This window comes from Babylonia areolata, chromosome 18 (assembly GCF_041734735.1).
Source record: "Babylonia areolata isolate BAREFJ2019XMU chromosome 18, ASM4173473v1, whole genome shotgun sequence".
In the NCBI taxonomy this organism is placed as follows: Eukaryota; Metazoa; Mollusca; class Gastropoda; order Neogastropoda; family Buccinidae; genus Babylonia; species Babylonia areolata.
Genome location: NC_134893.1, coordinates 26,279,601 through 26,291,074, shown reverse-complemented (window position 1 = coordinate 26,291,074; position 11,474 = coordinate 26,279,601). Strand labels below are relative to the sequence as shown.

General features: G+C 44.8%; 1 protein-coding gene across 1 annotated transcript; it reads left to right on the top strand.

The window, feature by feature from the left end:
* Nucleotides 1-2,430: 2,430 nt before the first annotated feature.
* LOC143291911 (glutamate receptor ionotropic, kainate 5-like) lies at nt 2,431-10,000 on the top strand. Its single transcript, XM_076602051.1, has 7 exons — nt 2,431-2,616; nt 3,408-3,508; nt 4,829-4,919; nt 5,459-5,804; nt 7,717-7,934; nt 8,697-8,947; nt 9,442-10,000. Exons 1-7 carry the CDS (start codon nt 2,431-2,433, stop codon nt 9,764-9,766), a joined length of 1,518 nt encoding a protein of 505 aa, XP_076458166.1. The 3' UTR covers nt 9,767-10,000.
* Nucleotides 10,001-11,474: the final 1,474 nt, after the last annotated feature.

The following is an 11,474-nucleotide window of genomic DNA, read 5'->3' as shown; positions in this document are numbered from 1 at the left end:
TGTGTTCTTGTTCGTTTGTTCTTTTGTTTAACGTCTAGTCCTCATTGCGGTTTTAGACGACCAAATGCTCGTGTTTTCATCAACATGATGATGATGATGATGATATGATGCATGACCGTTTGTTTATACATCTCCTGTCCTCGGTCAGAGTTTCGGTTAGAGTTATACATCGCCTATCCTCGGTCAGAGGCCAAGCTCTAAGTGCTTTACAATCATTTGTACAACAGGCTGCCTACCTGGGTAGAGCCTACTGAGAGCTGCTTCTGGGCGCTGATCTTTCGCTTTCTAAGTCATTTAATTAGGTTTCAATCACGCATACACATAAGCACACACACACACACATGTGCCTTTTTGCGTGCATGGCCGTTTGTTTATTTTCTTTTTAACCCCGTCATACTGGAAGCCATACACCGTTTTCGGGGGTGCGCATGCTGGGTATTATTATTCTTGTTTCCATAACCCACCGAACGCTGACATGTATTACATTTGATTGCGTTTTATTTTAGCAAGTGTGATGTACCATACTCTCTTAATGAGCAGCATGATAAGAAGACAGGTATTTCCTTTACACTGACAAGATCAATTAGCTTCTCTTCTACAACCACTAGGCTATTGTTGCAATTTCTTCTGTCTTCTTTATTGTCAACGGATACCAAGCATGTTTGCGTTTAGATAATGCGATACAAACATACCAGATATGATAACAACAAAAGGACAATAGTTACAGCATACACGTAATTAATAATATAATAATAATAATAATAATAATAATAATAATAATAATGATAATAATTCATAGTTTTTCTATGGCGCGATATCCAGCACCAAAGGTGCTCAAAGCGCCTTACATCATCCAATTGACTATATTAGATAACTTATGGTCTAAATTACTCTAGCGAGTTAGAGTCATTGCTTTCCTCACTGAAAAGAGAAATGTGTTAGTCACAAACATTCAAGATCAAAACTCAAGACCAAGAGAAATTATAAGTAAAACACACAATGTGAGAAAGCGTGGGGGAACAAACATGTTAGGATATTAAACATTTCTGTGCAACACCTACTTATTGGATTGTTCGGTAATACATAATTATTCATAATTATCATCAGTTATGGCCGAAACCTTCAAGACTACAGTGTCAAATCGTTGAATATTTGCCCGAGATGACAACCAAGAAAAAAAAAAAAGTTTTCTCTCAGCACCACTATCCTCCCTCACCAGCATCATCATCATCATCATCATCATCATTATCATGTTCTTCCTCTTGCTTTGAACCCTCTTTAGGGCGATTGCTGCATGTTATTTATTATAAAAATTTAAAAAAAGAAAGTGTGTACCTTGCTTACCTCGTCAATGTAAAGTACCCTCGTTAAAAATAAAATAAAATATAAAAAAGAGAGAAAAAAAAATCTAGTCTTGTCCTGTCTTGTGTTGTCTTCGCCTTCGTCTACTTCGTTTTTCCAAAGTCTATTTCATGCCAGCTTCATGTATCTGCAGGCATCCGAGGATCATTCCTTTCATCCTCACTGCCAATGGCTGGTGCTGATGTCACCCGCGCAGTCACACGTCATGAAGGACTTCGTTTGTCACGCGCCTTGTCACGTGGCTCTGCTGTTTGACGTCACACATGACGACATGAACCTCACAACGCTTTGCTTGTCCAATATGACGAAACAGGCAAGAGGAATAGCTTGACTTCCTTTCTTTTTTTCAGATTCCATGATAAATAATTATGGTCTGATAAAACTCAGTACTACTACTACGACTTATAATAATACTGATGATAATAGTAAGCACTCACCGCACATGAGTGCAAAATATCTTTTGCCAAGCATGATGCTGTGCACATGCAATGCCAACCATGTATTTTCATTATCATGACTGTTCGCTACACACGGGCAGTTATGATTTCAATGTTACTCTTTTTTTTTTTTCTTTAAAAGAAAAAAAAATCAATGGTGCCCAGATAAAACACTTTATTCTTGTATCAAACAGGCGTAGAAGAAAGTAACTTGCTGTAATATATTTTCAATGGCAGCTGTGGCAGCAACAGCAAATGTAGTGATGGAAGCAGCAGCAGCAATAGTAGTGGTAGTAGTTGTCAGTAGTAGCTGCGGCAGGAAAGATAGTAGTAGTAGTAGTAGTAACGGCGGCTGCAAAGGTAGTAGTAAAAGCAGCTGCAGCAACAGCAGCAGTGGTAGTAGTAGTAGTAGTAGCAACAGCAGCAGCCACAGTGGTAGCAACAAAGCTAGCAGCAGTATTAGTGACAGCAGCAATAGCAGCAGCAGCAGCAGCGGTGGCAGAAGCAGCAGTATTAGTAGTAGTAGCAGTAGTAGAAGTAGTAGTGGCAGCAGCAGCAGCAGTAGCGTTAAAGGTAGTAACAGCAGGTACTTATTTCACAGACTGACAGCAGAAGCCCGGACACCAGCATAATGAAACCCGCTGCTTCGCGGAGCGAGGGTTCCTTCGTCATCTGCAGCTACAACTCTATGGCGGCCATGTTTGATCATGTGGCCACCTGGACCAACCAGTCGGGGCTCGCCGTGTTCGGTGACGTCATCTTTCCCGACTTCTCACGGAACTTCAAGAGAAAGAAGTTACGCCTTGGAATATGGGAGGTAATCTGATTACGCCTAACTTTGAAGCTTTGATAGTTTTTATCATCGTAAATGTTGCCGCTGTTGTATAAAGTGAAAGCACAGGAGAATCAAATTAATTTTTAACTGAAATTTCTGTAGAAAAAATCCACTTTGATAGGAAAAACAGGTTGAAAAATGAAAAGAAAAGGGGGCTGTGGTCGCGCTACATTGCAGCAACACGCTCTTCCCGGATAGAGCTGCCCAGTGTCACTCCGAGAAAGAGTAATACAGTACAATACAATGTATGACAGTCAGTCGCGTCCGACAATGACCATCAGAATAGCAGAGGAGGCAACTGCTGTCCCACCTATCTGGGTTTGATTTTGATTTTAGTGGAGAATGTCCTGCCCAAGTTATATCCCCACTCTCTTGTCCTGCCCAAGTTATATCCCCACTCTCTTGTCCTGCCCAAATTACATCCCCACTCTCTTGGCCAAGAGGGTTTTAGGATAGTCAGGCTTGGCATGGTTCCCAAAGGCCAACTAGCCCCCCAAAGCTGCATCACTTACAGCCAGTACAGTCTTGCCTCCTAGTTTGAGAGTCATAGTCCTTCACAATAGACTAAGCTGTAAATGACTTCACATTGTAATGGAGAAACCATTGATCATACAGCTCTTACTTTGCTGTTGGCCCAAATGTAAACTTATGTCAATCTGTGATATAAGTTGAACGTTAGGACAATACAATACAATGCAATACAATAGATACAACACAATACAATACCGTATTTCTTTCTTGTGAGAACTAGGACAAGATGATTTTATGTGCAGTCCCTACCTTTTACCAGAAGACTGTCCAATAATGGCACGGTGAAGTATGGAGGATTCTGCATGGTTCTGCTGGAAGAAATGGCTCGGGTTCTAAACTTCACGTGAGTCATATGCCTTCTATTCATGCATTTCACGCTGGTGTCAGTGTGCCTGCGTGTGTGGTTGAACACTTTTTTTCATCATTATATGGTAATGCTTTACACAAACCTAAGGCAGGCTCTCAAGGCCCGATTGCTCGTTGGGTTGATGTGAAGATCGGGCATCTGCCATTTTTTTCAGCAGATGTTGTGTAGCGTATATGGATCAGTCCGCATACTTTGATACCTCCTTGAAACTGAAACTGACTCTTTATGCATTTTACATGAACAAGGAACAGAGGAATAACATGGATATAGTAAACGATGGGTGGTATTCTGTAGTACAGTTCTCCAGTGGTGGATACTCAAACCCTAATCGCGCCAACGAAACAAAAACAGCATGTGTCCACATGAGTTAAACAACTGGGCGCAATTGCTCCTGTCCGTTTCATTCTTCGAAACAAAGAAACAAAAAAGACATGCCATTGAATGCTACAATGTCCAGAAAAGAACCAATATATCAAACCATAACTACATGACACAGAGAAATTCAAGTCAACGTTAAAGTTGGAAAAGCTGTCGCTTAGGCTGGCTTGCTATTGCTGTCCTGGAAATTAAAAAAAAAAAAAAAAAAAAAAGAATAACTTTGCCGGGTTTTTTTGTGGGTTTTTTTTTCACGTAAATTTTGATTGCATGCCAAAATCAACCCGGCGTCTAAAAAGGATATATAAAAAATAAAAGAATAAAAAGATAAAAACAAAATCAAACTCCGTTTACATATGTTTAGGTGGGGCACCGTGACAGAATCGGCGAGGCCTTTGACTTCTGATCCGTTTTTTTTTTTCTTTTGTTTTGTTGTTGTTGTTGTTTTTTGTTTGTTTTTGTTTTTTGTTGTTGTTGTTGTTTTGTTTTGGGGTTTGTTTTTTGTTGTTGTTTTCCCAGTGATCAGAGTTCGAGGCCGTCTTTCGGTCTGATGTTGTGACCTTGGCAAAGGCACTTTACTCCGATTTCACTCTCTCCGCCCACATGTGAACAGGTGCCTTAAAGGTCGGGGAAAGTTAAAAGGGCGGGAGGAGAGGATTTGGTCCCCGCCTTCCTATGACGAATCCGAAACAGTGTAAAATATGGAATGACTGCCCCGCAGTACGGCCGTAAAATGGCCACAAAAACTCCAACCTTTTATTCTCTTTTTTGTGATTTTTGTTGTTGTTGCTATTGTTTTAGAATTGTTTCTCATAGATCTTCAATCTTTCTTCGTTTACCTTTTGATGTGTAAGAAACGTGTCCTCTTTAGTTCTACATGAACTAAAGACAGTGGCGAAAAAAACAACATTTTCTTTACAGCTACGAACTGGTGGAACCCTCTGACGGTCAATACGGATCACCGGAAGAGAATGGCACTTGGAATGGCATGGTGGGAATGCTGGTTCGTGGGGTAAGGCGGTTCAAGTTCCTTTCAGTTCGGTTTAGTTTCAGTTAGTTCCGCGCGCGCGCGCGCGTGTGTGTGTGTGTGTGAACGCGACGAGCTAATCACACGAACACCTCATCCTCCTTCTCTTGCGGTCACCCATCCCCCACACTCCCGAGCTTTCCCTGAACCCCATCTCCCCCCGTGGGCTCCTCGAAGAAACTCAACAATATCGTTTGACTTGAAACTATGTGTATTTGTGCTTGTAATAAAAAAAAAAGAACCCGTGGCAACATAATTGTTGTCTACTGGGAAAATTCTGTACAAGAAGCAATCCATGATAACGCATGCACTCAAGGCCTGACTTTTAAATGCGCTGGGTTATGCCGCTAATCAGGCATATCTAGCAGATGTGGTGTAGTGCGTATGGATTTGCCCGAACGCAGTGATGCCTCCTTGGGGTGAGTGGATGGTAGAGGGGGAGGAGGGGAGGGGAGGGGGATGGGGGTGTGGGGGCTGGAACTGAAACTGAAAAGTTGATTGAAACCCTCTCCTTCCTTCCCAAGGAGATCGACATGGCGGTGGGCCCTTTCTCCATCACCCCGGAGCGGAAGCGGGTCATCGACTTCAGCGTGCCTTTCATGGAGGACGGGGGTGGGATCCTGACTAAAGGGGGTGACCCGGACCCGGACCTCCTCAACGTCTTCCGACCCTTCCACCCGCACGTCTGGCTGCTGACGTCCGTGGCCATCGTCGTCACCACCGTCGTCTTCTTCGTCGTCAACAGAGTGAGCCGCATCCTTCCCGGTCCCGGGTTGTGGAAAGCTGGTGGTGGTGGTGGCGGTCGACCTGAGCGTATCTGGACGTTGGAAGAGTGTCTGTTGACGATCTACGGGTCTCTGATGAATCAGGGTAATGTGCAGTAGTATAATGAGGGGGTGGGTGGGTGTGTGGAGAATATAAAACTCTTCATCATCTCCAATGAGAGCTATTCATTTGTACCCCACCCCACCCCTAACAACATCCATTCACAGGAAGATCACAGCCATCCAATGATTATGTAGTGTACATAAAGCGCTTTAATGTTAACTTAAACCACACACACAACACACATACATACACACGCGCCAGCGCGCACGCACACACACACGCACGCACACACACACACACACACACACAACACACACACACACAAACACACACACACACACACATTATTAACCGTCATACACATGCAATAGTCACAGTTGGAGGATAAGGACACACACAAAATCAAACAATAATTACTATGAAACACAGACACACCCAACAGGGGGTACCGTGGCAGAAACGTTTGGGCGTTGAACTTCTGATCTAGTGGTCTTGGTTCGCTCCCGTTTTTCAGCCTGAGGTTGTATCTTTGGGAAAGGCAGTTTTCTCCGATTTTCATCTCTCCACCCAGATGTGCATGGGTACTTGGTTGCGGAAAGCTGAAACGGCAGAAGGAGACAAGTGGGCCCCGTCTTCCTATGCCAAGCCCTCGTCACAGCGGATATGAATTCACTGTCCCCCTCTTTCTCTTTTCTTTTTTTTTCTCTTCTCTCTCTCTCTCTCTCTCTCTCTCTCTCTCTCTCTGTCTCTCTCTCTTTCTCTCTCTCTCATTTGCCTCTAAGATTTGCATTGGGAAAAAACAAGAAACCAACTCCCATGACTAAGGAAATATTTTTGATAGAAATAAAGGGGACTTCCCACGATTTCTCGCAACTGCGAGAAATCGTGGGATTGCGAGAAATCATGGGCTTACAGGGGTTCTTCGGCCCGCAGCCGGCTCCCCCACCTAGAGCCGAATGTCGCTATGTCCTCAAATGGGAAGACTGGGACAACACAGTCGAAAGTAATCCACCACTTCACGGATACTGACCAACGCTGCATGTGTCTGTATAATTTTCTCAGCCTGGTTGACTGATGCTGAGCTGTGTTATGAGAGTACATACAGCCTTGTCAAGAAGTCCCGAACCTATTCTGGACCCCCTCAGCGTGTAGCATCTTCTCCATCCCCATCATTTTTACTGAACTATTGGAAAACACAATGTCCCAAAATTCTGGGACACACACACACACACACAGAGATACACACACACACACACACACACACACACACACACACTCACAGACACACACACACACATATATATATATATATATATATATATATAGAGAGAGAGAGAGAGAGAGAGAGAGAGAGATTGTCTCAGAGCATGAGCAGAACGAATTATTTCTTTCTTCTTTGCTACCTTGTCTTCTTTCTTTCTTTTCTGCCTTCCTTCTTTCTTTCTTTCTTTCGTCCTTTCTTTCCTGCCTTCTTTCTTTCTTTCTTTCTTTATTTCTTCCTTTCTTTCCTGCCTTTTTTCTTTGTTACTTTCTTTCCTTCTTCCTTTCTTTTCTGCCTTACTTCTTTCTTTATTTCTTCCTTTCTTTCCTGCCTTCTTTGTTACTTTCTTTCTCCAGTTTCTTCCTTTCTTTTCTGCCTTCTTTCTTTCTTTCTCCAGTTTCTTCCTTTCTTTCCTGCCTTCTTTCTTTCTTTCTTTCTTCAGTTTCTCCCTTTCTTTTCTGCCTTCTTTGTTACTTTCTTTCTCCAGTTTCTTCCTTTTTTCCTGCCTTCTTTCTTTCTTTTCTTTCCTGCCTTCCTTCTTTCTTTCTTAACCCCCCCCCCCTTCTTCCTTTCTCTCTTTCTTTCTTACTTTCTGTACCTAATCATTTTATCAGTTCTACTTCCTTGCTCACTTTATTCCCCTCCCCTTTTTCTTTTTACATCAACACTGACGGACGGATGGATGGATGGCAGGCGCCAGCCGTCACCCGGTGAGGGGGTGCGGGCGGGTGGTGCTGGGCTGCTGGTGGCTGTTCACCATCCTGATGGTGTCCGTCTACACGGCCAGCCTGGCCGCCCTGCTCACCGTCCGCCTCCAGGCCCACAACGTCAACTCCCTGCAGGAGCTGGCGTCCTCCTCGGACCTCCACCCTTTGACCATCGTGGGCAGCAGCTGGTGGACCCTGTTCACGGTATGATTATTGTGGCAGCTGTGGCTGGGGTGGGGTGGGGTGGGGTGGCCTGGGGGAGGGGGAGGGGGGTTGTGGTGGGGGTTGATGGGGATGATAATGGTGGTGGTGATGATGATGATGATGATGGTAATAATGATAAGAATAAAAATGATAATAATGATGATGCTACTACCGCTACTACTACTACTACTACTACTACTACTACTACCACCACCACCACGAAGAACCATGATGATGGTGATGATGATGATGATGATGACGATGACGATGACGACGATGATGATGAGAAGAAGACGAAGAAGAAGAAGAAGAATGATGACAATGACGATGATAACAACAACAACAATAATAATAATGGTGATGATGATGATGATGGTAATGATTATGGTACTACTACTGATAATGACAATAATAATAATAATAATAAGTAGAAGAGGAAGAAGAAGAATGATAATAATGATAATGCAGATTGACGCTCACACCTCCCACGCAGGGAGGTCGCGGCATTCAAACACACACACACACACACACACACACACACACACACACACACACACACACACACACACACACACACACACACACACACACACACACACACACACACACACACACACAAGTTATATAGAACACAATAAGAAGTCGCATGCATCAATTACACCATGCGTGAACAAGTATCTAACCTAACCCAAACCAACATGTCAAACCAACCCCCCTGCACACCACCCCCACCCCCCAACCCCATCCCCACACAAAATACAGAACGCCCAGAAAGGCGTGTACGCCATGATCGGCCAGCGGCTGAGGGAGGGGCCGGTGGTGAGGGTGAACGAGGACGCCCTGGAACTGGTGCACAAGGGCACGGGGGCCTACCTCATGGACGTCAACCAGATCCGCTACCTCTACAGCCAGGACTGCCACCGCCTCCACATGGCCCACACCGTCTTCAACAGCAACGGGCTGGGCTTCGCTCTGCCCCAGAACGCCATCTTCAGAGAGGCCGTCAACAACGTGTAAGAGGGGTGTTTTTGTTTGTTTGTTTGTTTGTTATTGTTGTTGTTGTTTTTTGTTTTTTTTGTTGCTGTTGTTTTTTTTTTGTACTACATATAGTTCCCGTTAGAGTTGGTGTTGTGGATGGAGGGCACGCGCAGGGGAAGAAGGGAGGGGGCGCTCACAGACTGGCTGTCAACAATGTGTGCGTGTGTGTGCGTACGTGTGAGCGCGCGCGCGCGCGCGTGTGTGTGTGTGTAGATGCAAGTGGTGACCCAAACGTCTTAACCATTCTACCACCTCCCTTCTTTGTTTTTTGTGTGTCCCCTCTCACCCCTCACCCCCCCTACCCCCCTACACCCGCCCCCCTCACCCCAGCATTCTCAAGCTGCACGAGGGCAGGTTCCTGGAGGTGTGGAAATGCAAGTGGTGGACCCAAACGTCTTAATTAACCACTCTACCACTTTCCTTCCTTGTTTTTGTGTTGTTGTTTGTTGTTGTTTTTTCCCTCCTACAGTATTCTCAAGCTGCACGAGGGCGGCTTCCTGGAGGCGTGGAAACGCAAGTGGTGGACCAGCTCCCCGGACTGCGACCACGACCGTCCCCACGTCACCCCCACCACCCGCCTCCCCCTCCTCTCCCTGGGCGGCATCCTCATCCTCTACGGCTGCGTCGTCCTCCTGTCCGTCCTCTGCCTCCTCTTCCAGCTCTGCTGGCAGGCTGCCGCTGGCTGTCGCAGCCACCTTTTGTGGCGGAGGTCCTTCGGTAATGGAGGTGGTGCTGATGCTGGTGTGGGTGCTGGTGGTTCTGGGGAAAGACACACGGCAGCGGCTGCGACCTAGTATAAAGAAGGCTTAAGCAGTGCGTTGGAGTTATGGGGCATCTCCCCCCTTTTTTTTTCTTCTTCTTTTTTTTAACACTAGATGTGGCGTATTATATCATATTTGGATCAGTCCATACGCTTTATTGTCACTTCCTTGAAACTGGGTCACCTACCCTGTTTACAATTGTTGAGATGATTATAAGTGATTTTTAGCATGTCTCGTCGCAGACATCTTCTTCGTGGGATGAGACATAGAAAGAGAGGGATAGCCTTGAGATGGCCTTAGTGGTCGGCGAGGCTCTAAGCACCACAATTTGATTTGAAGAGAGGAAGCTTCATGGTTTGGTTTTTTGTTGTTTTTTGGGGTTTTTTTTGGGGTTTTTTTGTCTGTTTGTTTTTTTTCTGCACCTGTTGTTGACCTGTTTGTCAGCTGATGCATAGCGCTATCCGGCTCTGGCTTGAAGCTGTGTCCCTTAAACTTAAGGAGCAGTAGTTACTGTTTTAAACGCATGTTATTTGAAAGCAAAGGGTTTATTTATAAGCACATTTTGATGTCCTTTGATATCACTGTTTTAAACATATTTGATTTTGCTTTATTCAATGTTGTGTATACCCTTATGTGTGTGTTGTGAGGACTATACACGAATACGTAAAAAAATACATTTTTCATTTTATTTCAAGGTGATTTTGAAGCTGGCTTGTCTTGTGTGATAACTTAAAAAAACGGACTTCTTGTTTAGTGGTATTGTCTGAAACAGATTTCGAATACGAGGAAAGTGTTGCTTTAACTGAATATTCTGGTGTATGTAGTCCTAATGTGCTTCCACTGTCTCATTCCTTCTATGTATGTTTCTCGCTGTCTCTCTCTCCCTCTCTCTCTCTCTCTGTCTCTCTGTCTCTGTCTCTGTCTCTGTCTCTCTCTCTCTCTCTCTCTCTCTCTCTCTCTCTCGCCGTTATTTAGATTTGATGATGTTCATTATGTTTGCAACGGGTCACTGGCCTATTTGCAAATGAACTATTTTGTTCTTTGTTCTCTCTCTCTCTCTCTCTCTCTCTCTCTCTCTCTCTCTCTCTCTCTTCCCCCCTACCTCCCTCTCTCTCTCTTTCTTTCTCTCTCTCTCCCCCTCTCTTTCCTCCCTCCCCCTCTCTCTCTCTTTCTCCCTCACCACCTCTCTCCTCTCTCTCCCTCTCTCTCTTCCTCCATCCCTCTCTCCTTCTCTCTCTCTCTCTCTCTCTTTCCCTCCCCATCTCTCTCTCTCTTTTTTCATTCTCTCTCTCTGATTCATATAATGATAGTTTGCATCTCGCCTACTGCGCCCATGCTTTCATCCATTCTATACCACCACATGTGGGCCGACTTCAAACGTGACGACGACGACGTAGATGCAGACATTCAGGGGTAGGCTGGAGGGGGTTTGGGGGAGGGGGTGTAGGAGGGGGGCCATTAGAGTCTATTAAAACATCTCCCTGCCGCCTCTGCCCCATGCCCACCCAGACGCTATCATCACACGGCAGTTTATATCATGGCATGGCAAAAGGGAGCGCTCATAATGCTCATAATGTCCGTGACATTTCACAACCAAACACGACTCTCAGTGATTCATATGAGTATACACCCTGTTGTTTTTTGTGGGGTTTTCTTTCTTTTTTTTATTTCTAGAAACAGAATGTACGCAATGTTCAAACATGTGTTGTTGTTGTTTTTTTTACTTCTGTTTGTTAGACGA

What these genes read in the sequence shown, in the direction of transcription:
- LOC143291911 (XM_076602051.1), top strand. Translation starts at nt 2,431, where the DNA reads ATGAAACCCGCTGCTTCGCGGAGCGAGGGTTCCTTCGTCATCTGCAGC. An exon ending in GCTCGGGTTCTAAACTTCAC is followed by an intron (nt 3,509 to 4,828) that starts GTGAGTCATATG and finishes TTTTCTTTACAG; the next exon opens with CTACGAACTGGTGGAACCCT. An exon ending in CGGGTCTCTGATGAATCAGG is followed by an intron (nt 5,805 to 7,716) that starts GTAATGTGCAGT and finishes GATGGATGGCAG; the next exon opens with GCGCCAGCCGTCACCCGGTG.